The 10,854-nt window shown below is 29.1% G+C and overlaps 1 protein-coding gene across 1 annotated transcript; it reads left to right on the top strand.

The window, feature by feature from the left end:
- Positions 1 to 9,191: 9,191 nt before the first annotated feature.
- Positions 9,192 to 10,450, top strand: LOC125860907 (bidirectional sugar transporter SWEET5-like). The gene is made up of 6 exons (XM_049540954.1): positions 9,192 to 9,231; positions 9,316 to 9,352; positions 9,438 to 9,654; positions 9,845 to 10,006; positions 10,090 to 10,209; positions 10,316 to 10,450. The coding sequence occupies exons 1-6, from the start codon at positions 9,192 to 9,194 to the stop codon at positions 10,448 to 10,450; spliced, it is 711 nt and encodes a 236-aa protein (XP_049396911.1).
- The last annotated feature ends 404 nt before the right edge of the window (positions 10,451 to 10,854 follow it).

Here is a 10,854-nt window from a genome sequence, read left to right as displayed (position 1 = left end):
TGGTATAGTTTTTTTTTTTAACTATGTATATTGAAAGTCTAACTAAATTTGAATTCACGCGAAAAGATCTCAACACTCTCATACAAAGGCGACTCTATATCCAATCAATTTATGGTATAGTTGATTGTGCTACAAGAATAGGTGGGCACCTTTTGTACAAGTCTTTCACCTACAATAAAGGAAATTAAATCTCCCATTAATTGGTGCGGCTAACTTTGTTTTTCCTGCTTGTTTTTTTCTTTTCCTAAGAATAATTAAGTATTTTAGATTGCTACATTTAAGACAAAATATCAGCAGACTTATTTGAAAATTTGAAGGGAGACTTGAATACTGCCACAGTACCACTTGATCAATAAGAGCCAACAACGAGACCAGAAATAGACGCATCAATTAATAATAACAGTAAAACAATATCCTCGATTGTTACATACGGACTGCGAAGAATATGTTCAGCTATATTTAATTGAGTAAAATTGGCAGCACGTTTGACTTTCCGTAGTAATGGTGGACTATATTTGTTTATCACTTCTCACTATCATACGGACGTACTGGTAATTAATTAATTAAGAGAAGACGACTTTCAAGGAGATGTCATTTTTAAACTTTGCATTTTTTCAATCTTATTCATCTATGTATCTTTTTTAATTATTTTTTTTTCATTTCAAAATAAGTATTATAAATAAAAGTATCTCAGAAATAGTTGTCCATTATACTAAAGTAGTTATCTAATAATATTTGTCTAATTTAGAAAATTAAGAGATAATTTACTTTTGTGTCTATTTTATCCTTGCTATTAAATATTATTATTTATCATCTAACACATTTTTAAAATCATTAAATTTAATAAAGTCAAAGAATAATATAGTAATATCACCTCTAATATTTATTGTTTCTTAAGGGATGTATCAAATCAATAATTGACAATTATTATTAAACAGAGAGTAGCAAATATTCGTATGACGCCAATATTTAATTTAACAAATCGATCAATATCGTATTTATCAATCGAAATGAAAGTGACAAGAGGAATTAACCAAATAGTTTGATGAAGTCCAAGTCCATTTTGTCATTTAATCTTGTAGACGACACAATCAATATTTAAAATCCGGTCCAGATAGAGAATTCGAGGGTTTGACATTGGAGGAGTTATTTTGTGAATATAAAACTTATCACTTAGCTGTGATTAATTAATTTTTTAAAATTTGTATTTTTTCCGAGGTGTATTATATTGTTTTATTTTAGAATGTATTATTAAAATAACACAAGATAAAGATGCAAGGAACATGCATATAATTGTAAACTTTAATTTGGTGGCATATCTCTTCGGAGTTAATGCCCAGGCATGGTGACTAGTACTATGGCAAGTTGGCAACCATATTTCCACACTATTCTGCTTTTAATTAATGTTATCTATCGTTAATAATAATAATAATAATAATAGGCCAAACACATACACAGCCCCTCAAACTTGGCCCTATTTTTCATTTTGGCACTCTAACTTAGCCTTGTTCCATTTTAACCCTTGAACTCCATTTTTTCTGTTCCATTTTAACACGAAATACTATTTTTATGATTTTTTTATTTTATATATATTCTTCAAATGCAACTTCTTATTTTAAATCGACACGTGTCAGTTAATTTTAGTTAAAAAAATTAAAAATTAACAAAAAATAATTCTTTTTAAAAAATAATAATTTCTTTTTAAGAGTGTTATGTATTTTTGTGTGAAAAATAACCGATGAAATTGTGTTGGTTTTCTTTCTTAAAAATCACCGACAACCTAATAAAGTCAGTCGAGTTTTAACATTTTTTAGTAGTGTTATTAGCAATGAACAAGAGTGTTTTTTTACTCGTATTGAAGATGAGTTTTTTTATTCGTATTGATTTATATTAAAAATTAAAAGTGAGTATTTGCGTTAAATTTAGATAGCCTAGATGATAAGAAAAAATAAATAAGTAGTGTTATTTAATTTAATTGAATGTTTAAGAAAGAAAATCAAAGAACTTTCGTCAATTTATTTTCATGCAAAAATACAGAGAAATCTCAAAAAATAATATTATTGTTTGAAAATTTTTATGTTCGTTCGCGAATGTTTAATTTTTTTATGAAAATTAATAGGCACACGTCTATTTTTAAATTTTTTTGTTAATTTTTAATTTTTTAACTAAAATTAGCTGACACGTGTCGATTTAAAATAAGAAGTTGCATTTGAAGAATATATATAAAATAAAGAAATCATAAAAATAATATTTCGTGTTAAAATGGAACAGAAAAAATGGAGTTCAAGGGTTAAAATGGAACAACACTAAGTTGAAGTGTCAAAATGAAAAATGGGGCCAAGTTTAAGGGGTTGTGTATGTGTTTGGTATATTACTAAAATAATTGATTGGTAGCTGATTATGATGTATTATGTATAGCTTTCGAGAAGAGAGGAGAAGATATAAGTCATGCGATTCCCAACAAAAGCATAAGGATTGTGCTAGTTATGGGACTTAACTCAATATGAGAATAATTCTGTATCACTTGTATTCGCGTTTTCGAAAGCAACCCTAAACGAGGATATAGGAGTCATGTTATTCCTAACTAAACATAAGGATTGCACTTGCTACGAGATTTAACTCAATATCATAAGCATGGAAGAAATAGTCAAACTTGTAACACAAATTCTAGCTAAGTCAAGATGATCTTGTTATTTGCCTGACCCAAAATTTAAAATAATGATACTTCCCCAAATAATGTTTAAAAGTCGTTGGGAAATAGTGCAACTGCCAAATGACGTTTTCATATATATATATATATTTGTTTTTTAAAAATATAAAACGATCTATTAGAAATAGATTTTTCTTACGTCAATATTACTATTCTTCATAAATGGATAATCTATTTAATTTAAATCAATTGTACATATTTAGTGAGTCGATTTCAGTCTTGCGACGGTATATCTCTTATACAACTATGTCGACTTATTAAATTTGTCTTGTTGTTCAACTCTTATACTTACAACTAGAAGACATTGTAAGCCAAGGCAAATATGGGTAGATTTTTGAGATAGTCACTCAATTAATAGTCACTATATATCTCAAAAAAAAAATTTCTTTAAATTGTTGAAAAAGAAGAACGATAATTTTTTGAAATAAAAACTATTAGCTGAGTGACCATCTTATGAATCAACTCGAACAAAAACATATCTCATGTTTAATAGAAGGTAAACTGCGACAAGATATACAAGGCATATCAAAACAAACAAATGATAGTATGTATAGTTTCCCAACGGTGTTTATTGACTTAAATATACTTCTTGCGCATCTCTCATATTAGTTGTCATGTTTCGCTTCTCAAGAGTCAATTTGACTAATCTTTAAAATAGAATTGAATTGGATTAATTCGATGTTTTAAATAACAATTCAGATATTCAAAAAGTACACTATCAATATTATAAGCTACAATTCTTCTTATATCAATGTGATGAAGACAAAAAGACATCTTAAAATGTACAAACTTGCGAATTGTGTTTTCTACTTTTGCGTGTAAATATATCTTTTCGCACCGTAACTTTACTACGATGATGAAACGATAAGTTGATATAGAAATACACATTAATTAACCACCATTATTTATACAAGATTACATAAAAATTAATGTGTATTGTTATTACCTTTTCAGAATTAGCCACTAGCTCCATAGTATAATCAGAAATGGGCCTCTTCTCATCACAACACAGAGCTAACCCCTTATTTTAGTTGGGCCATTTTCATCATCAAATTCTCTAAAGGGCAAAGAATGGGCTGAAGACAATGTTGATCATTTTTTGAAATTCTCTCATAGAAATTTTGAAAAAAGTTGATAAGCGAGCGTTGAAAATTTACTTTTATATCATCAAATTCAGTTAATTCATTATAACACATAACTCTTTAGATCAAGTCTGATATGAAAAATGAATGAAATAACATATAAGCGAACACACGCACGCACGTAGTGTAAATACATAGATATGAAGTTATCTTCCTATTATTACAAGTAATAACTAAATATTGTCAATTGCTAGACATTAGACACACTTAGAACGAAAGCTATGACAATTAATCAGGCCTCATTGTATGATCAACAAAACTAATGATTAGATTATTAATCTTAGCTCCCAAAAATTCGATATAACTTTCAAAAAATCTCTCATCCATGACTCACATATATCTTGCTTCGATAAAGCATTATTCCAAACAATTTAGTCAATTGTATATTTCACTAAAATAACTCAACTAGATGTATACACCAAATTATCATGTTTAAGTGATAAATTAATATACAATTACAATATAGTAATAATTAATAAATATGATTAAATAATGAAGTATGCATTTATAAGTCAACATATATGTATAGTGTAGAATCATTATTCCTTACTTTTTATGTAACTGTATCAGACTTGGTACTAAAATTTATTTGTTGTTGTAAGTTATATCTAGTTTGATAGTGTGAAAATCTTATACACTAATGAGGCAGGCCAAAATGCGGATAAGTATTGTTTTTCAACTTTTTTTTTTTTTTTTTCATTTGGTGTTCGATATGTGTATTGGTGTTCAACTAATCTAATTTTTGTGGTGTAGGGCTTCATTAGAGTAAAAACACTTCTCATCAAAAACTTTTTTATATCTAAAACTCAAAACCGAGATCTTTCATTCATTTTTAAAAACCACCTCATTCACTACCGTACATATCTTTTTAATTTTTTTTTCTTGGCAAATGGCAACTAATGGGGAAGGTCACTCTCTCCGGGCCCTATCTTTTTTTATTTCTAGAAGTAGAATAACAAAAGCAATTAATAGCTGATAGCATTAATTATAATGAAACAAATCATTACAATTTTGAAAAATAAAATAAAATAATTCATACTACATGGCTATGGAAAGCAATCAACACTAGCAAGAAATATCTGGAAAAAAACTTTTGTCTTAATTTTCCCCATAATTTATGATGTAAATAAAACACTTTTTTAGCTCTCTCCCAGAACACAACAGAACAGATAAACAAAAATAAATACTAGTAGTATCTTTTAAGTCATTTCAAGTGCAACATCATTGCTTTGTTCCTCTGTTTCTAATATTGATTTAGCACTTGCTCTGCAGATTGGACAAACAGCTGTTTTCTGTAACCAATAATCAATGCATTGAACATGAAATCTGTGATTGCACTTTGGTAGTAGTCTGCACTTTTCACCAACTTTGAAATTCTCTAAACACACAGCACAATCCACAGGGCTTGTAGATTCCATTTTGTAATCAAAACAGGGTAATTTCTTTATATCCTCTTGTGACATACTTGTATGTCTGTTCACATTTATCTGGTTAAAGATCGTACCGTTGATTCCATTTCTGCTAGTGAAAGCTCTCCCAACTATACAAACATGAATGAACACCAAAACTGCTATACCAACTAACAGCAACATAACAGAGACCACAATTTCCATTACCATACTCTTTTTAGCAAACACCTAGAGAGTGAGCTATTCAATTAAATTGATGTGATCAATAACACGCAGCAGCTTGGTTGAAATAAGGATAGAGAAACATGATTTTGAATTTTTCGATAAGAATTAGAAGGGGAAATAATAGAGAAGAAAAGCATGAAGTAAGAGTCTGAGTTATTGGAAGTATACACACTTAACACTACTCATCATCTTTGGGATTTTTAAAGTTTTTCCTTTTCTGTTTTTTGTTTTATATATGTGGTGGTGAAAAAGCTCTGACAGAGTAAAGCAAAGAATTTGTTGTGTTCGGCGCGAATCCAAAATTAATTACGCTGCTCGCTTAGGAAAATAAGAATTTGAAGGTAAATTAATTTGTAGTACGCCTGGCGTACTTTGGTGTTTTTGTTTAGTACTTCTATTAAGGTATCAGAAATGTGAATCATAAATGGGCCTAATTTATAGCTTTTTTGTCGAGGTCTATTATTGAAGTAAAATTTATCTATATCCCATATTTTTAAAATTTAATCGAATGAAATTATACTAAATATATTATTATTATTCGAAAGTGATGTGTTGTGATGATAGTATGGTGCACCAATAATGGTTATATTAAGGGAGGCTATTATTTTCTACCATTACATTAAGTTATAGGTGAAGTCAAAATTCAAAATTATTTATATATATCAAGTGAATTTCTTATTTCAATGTAAAATTAAAAAAAAAAAGAAGTTTTGACTAAAATTGAATTACGTACTATATTTGAACAGACACTCTCAACAAAATTTTTTGTATATTCAAATACTCAAGCTCGAGACCTCTGATTATGAATACGTTTGTATATTATAATATATATATATCTTTAGATGCACTCCTGTACCGAGGGATTAAGGAAGTGGAAGGGAGTAGTGGGACAATGAGAATTAAAGTCGCACCCATTATGTGTGTGAAACCTCCACACATATATATTATTAAAATATTAGATTTGTTGGGACAATATTTGATTGAAGTTGAAAAAAATGAAAATGTGTGAGACCTCCACACATATATATCATTAAAATTAAAGAAAAAAAAAAGAGAGTAAACGCCGTTCATCAATTTTTGTTAGATAATATATTTTGCTTGAAAGAAATTTAATTAAACCTCTTCGAGTGAAACCCATAATTTCACTTGATAATATTCATGAAACATATATTTCAAAGTTTGATTAAAATAATGGAAAAAATGGTTAATTCAAATATTGATATGCAACTAATGTATCAACATTTGCATATACTGTTTTTCGAAACGCCTAGTTCATGTTGGTACTCGTAAGTCGCATTGTAGAGTGTCAATTTGAAGAATTGAGTTGAATTTGAGCGAATCAAAATAAAATAAGTCATTTATTGATTCGTTCAAAAATTACTAAGACTGAAATTATCTATATTATGGGTCATAATCCACCCTATCTAATTTTCATTAAGTTTTTGCTTTAATAGATTTTGATAACTATTTTTAGTATCTAATAAAATTTTTTTTTTTTTTTATTCTGGCTATATATATAATATATCAAATTAGAAATTATCTTTTAAAAATATTTAGACAAGATTTTCATAGGTTGATGCCAATCAACTTATACGAACTATATAATTTTTATGGGCTAATTTTATCACATTACATGATTAGATAAATAAGATTTGACATTGAGTTTGGAGGCTCTCGTCTTTATGTAAAAATTGAACATATAGTAATACTGTTTTGTGTAAGAAATGAGTATTATTGACTTGAGATGTGTCTTCTTTGAATTATCCAAAACCAAAATTTCCCCCAAACTAAGTTTCAATCACTTGTTACGTATTAAACCAATATATCCTAGCGGAAAAAGTTGAAGGTTCAACATCACTAGTAACACATTTCTTCAACGCTTTCTCTTCATACCTTATAATTAAATAATAAAAATATATAAGTTTTCTTAATTACATAACCATACTTTTTGATAACCTGATAGATACAGGCGTTTAATTAATGAATAAAATATGGAAACTTAACAAAGATAGGAGAAGAGTCTACACAACGGCAAGATATAATTATTAGTCCAAATAATCATATGCTATTTTAACATTATAGTCAAAACAAGATAATATTCGTTTCAATGATAATACTATATTATTTTTTTTTCAATGGAAATTGTAATATATAAATAAGGGAAGTTCACGAGGATCCATCATGCATGTAGCTGGCGTAAAGAAAGTTAATTTAACCCAACAAGCATTATTTCAACTGAATAAATGTAATGTTTGAATGCACTATTTATAATACACGATTTATTCTTAATCAGAAGTTACAAGTTTAAATTTTGATTTTTTTTTAAGGAGTGTCATGCCACCATCAGAAATGAATCTTGCAATGTATGAATTTGAATTAATCAAACTTTAATACGAATATCAAACCTCACATAAAAAATTAATAAAAAACAGGGGATTTCTTCTACTTATAAGCTTATCATTGCACTGTACAAATGCCCTGGCAAATGGGATAAGTTGGACAATTTTGATAGTTACCACCCACAGAGAATATGGAGTTTAGACTATAAAAATCATACAAACATTTTAATTATTTTTTTTTGCATGGATTTGACATGAATCCTTCAACTTTTTTGTAAGTAATACTACTTTATAAGTGATGATTTTATTTGCTTGATAAGTTATTCCTTAATTATTATAGATTAAAAAGAGAAAAAACAATCATGTTATTAGAAAAAATAAAAAGTGAGTGGTTGTAATTTAGAGGAAAGTTAGATATTTAAAAGGTTTAAAATATTATAATAAAGGAGGAAGAATATTTATTGCTTGAAGTTGGAGAAGATGTTTAGTTTTTTAAAATATAATTGGAAGGGAGAATAATTCCCATTCATTGTCAAAGAGATCCTAGTTTTTTCCCATCCAATATCCACATGGGAGACCTTGGGGGTGGGGTGGAGTAAAATGCTCCCTAACAAAGACGATTTCCTACTCTAAGGACTCAAATCGACGATCTCTGTTTAAGAATGATGGTGTAATTAAAATTGTAATTAAATTCTAGTTTAATTTTGAATTAGATATGGTATAACCATTATTTTTGATACAACATAACTTTTGTAAAATTTGAGAACAAAAATCAAAGTATTAAAATGATTTTTTCTATAGTCAAACCCTCTTTTTCCTAAATTATGATCTTTCGATAATGAAAAAATAAGAGAAAAAAAAAATTAAATCTAGTTATACGATTTATGTCACTGCTCACTACCAGTAGTGAGTGTAGTGACCATAAATTACGGCTAGTGAGATCAATTAGTTGATAAATATTTGGATAAATGTATGGTCACTCTTTACTAGCATTACCGCAAAATCCTCGAACAAAGAAAAGTCGCATGGTTGTTAAATTTGTAGATAAAGTTCCATGTATATAGCAACAAAATAAGCTATTTTTATTTGAACTCTTACTACTTTTTCTCACTAGTAACCAACTGAGCAACATTTACTCATCTATTTGTCATATATAAATACTTCCAGAATTCCATATCTTTCCTTAAATAATTCAAGATATAAGGGTTTTAACAACCTTCGATTACTGAGGTTTCAAATCCATATATACAAATTAAATATGATCTTGTAGCCTTGAAATTCATCAATTTACTCCTTTGCTTAATTAGTTTTTAAGTTATATATTAATCTCCTCTTCCACCATTAATTAATCAGATATCTAGACAAAATGAATACAGATACAATACGGACGATCGTTGGAATTATCGGTCAGTGCCTTATCATACTATTCACTAATTCTTTATATTAACGATCTTTAACATTTTTTTAACATTCAATAATTCTTCATGCAGGAAATGTTATATCGTTTTGCCTCTTTTTATCTCCTATGTAAGTCCCCTTGGCATAATGTGAACTATTATGATTAATTATTTATCAATTAGTTAAATTAATCGAGGTGCATGCATGCATACAGGCCAACGTTCATAAAAATTTGGAAAGCAAAGACGGTGATGCAATTCAAACCAGATCCTTACGTTGTAACTGCATTGAATTGTGCAGTTTGGGTGTTTTATGGAATGCCATTTGTTCATCCTGACAGTCTTCTTGTTGTTACTATTAATGGCATTGGTCTCTTTATTGAATTCTTATATATAATCGTCTTCTTTATCTATTCCGACGGGCCAAAGCGTGTACGTACATACTCAACTCATTTACTATGTGCTCCAACTCTTCAAAAATGATGCTGCATCCGTGTCAGATAAAACTCGACATGTACCCATAAATATTTTTGAAGAGCTCGAGCAACATAGCTCATCAATGTTACTCATATTATTGCGTTGTAATTTAAACTAACATGTTTTTTTTTTATATGTATAACAGAAGAAGATTTCTATTTTTTTGGGAGTTGAAATAATCCTTTTTGCGATCCTCGTTTTCGTTACGCTTACTTTCCTTCATGGAACCAAGAATAGATCAATGCTCGTTGGTATATTGGCTGTCATTATGAATGTTGCTATGTACGCTTCGCCCCTCACTGTCATGGTATTAATCTCTCCTTCTAAGATTTACGTTGCGTCATAGAATGCCTTTATGTTATATACACTGACAATATAAATCATATATAGCGTCGAGTGATCAGCACCAAGAGTGTGAAATTCATGCCATTTTACCTCTCACTTGCAAACTTTTGCAATGGAGGTATTTGGTTCGCCTATGCATTCCTCAAATTTGATCCTTACATCCTGGTAATTAATTATATTCACTCGTATTATTTATTCCCAAACTCACTCTGCTTGTGAGATTACATTTTGAATTAATCTATATTGTTTTTTCTGTTCAAACTAATGATAGATACCCAATGGTCTGGGAACGTTATCTGGAGCAATTCAGCTCATCCTTTATGCAAAATATTACAAAACCACCAACTGGGACGATGAAGGAAAGCCAAATGAAATTGAACTTCAAAGAAACGCGGACACAGTCTAAAGCCACTGATAGAGGAAGCTCGAAGAGATTTCCTTCATTCATTACTAAGCCAAGGTTCCAGGTCTCCAACTCAGCCCGGCGCTTTTTCGATTCTTCATTAAAATAGGGTCACTGTGTGGCTATGTTGGAGATTGATAATTTTCCCACTGACCTCTAAAATGGAAAGAAAAAATAAATGTAATTCTGAATTATTTGAATTTAGAATTTGAGGTGGATGCACTGATTGGACCAGCTTGACTTAACATGTTATGACAGGTCACTTTGTAATTTTTTTTATAAGTTGCTGTTTAAGCTATTTAATTTATTGTGTACATATTTGATATTGGCTTCTTATTTTGTTGCTACACACAGAAAGTGTAACTAGATTAAAACAAAAATCAGTAGTCAAATAGAGAAGGAAAAAA

This window comes from Solanum stenotomum, chromosome 3 (assembly GCF_019186545.1).
Source record: "Solanum stenotomum isolate F172 chromosome 3, ASM1918654v1, whole genome shotgun sequence".
NCBI lineage: Eukaryota > Viridiplantae > Streptophyta > Magnoliopsida > Solanales > Solanaceae > Solanum > Solanum stenotomum.
The sequence above is the reverse complement of the archived record's forward strand: the minus strand, read 5'-3'. Positions and strand labels throughout refer to the sequence as shown.

Excerpts from the sequence above, each read along its gene's own strand:
- LOC125860907 (XM_049540954.1), top strand. The coding sequence starts at position 9,192 with ATGAATACAGATACAATACGGACGATCGTTGGAATTATCG. Across the intron at positions 9,232-9,315 it reads GACGATCGTTGGAATTATCG|GAAATGTTATATCGTTTTGC; the intron begins GTCAGTGCCTTA and ends TTCTTCATGCAG. Across the intron at positions 9,353-9,437 it reads TGCCTCTTTTTATCTCCTAT|GCCAACGTTCATAAAAATTT; the intron begins GTAAGTCCCCTT and ends GCATGCATACAG.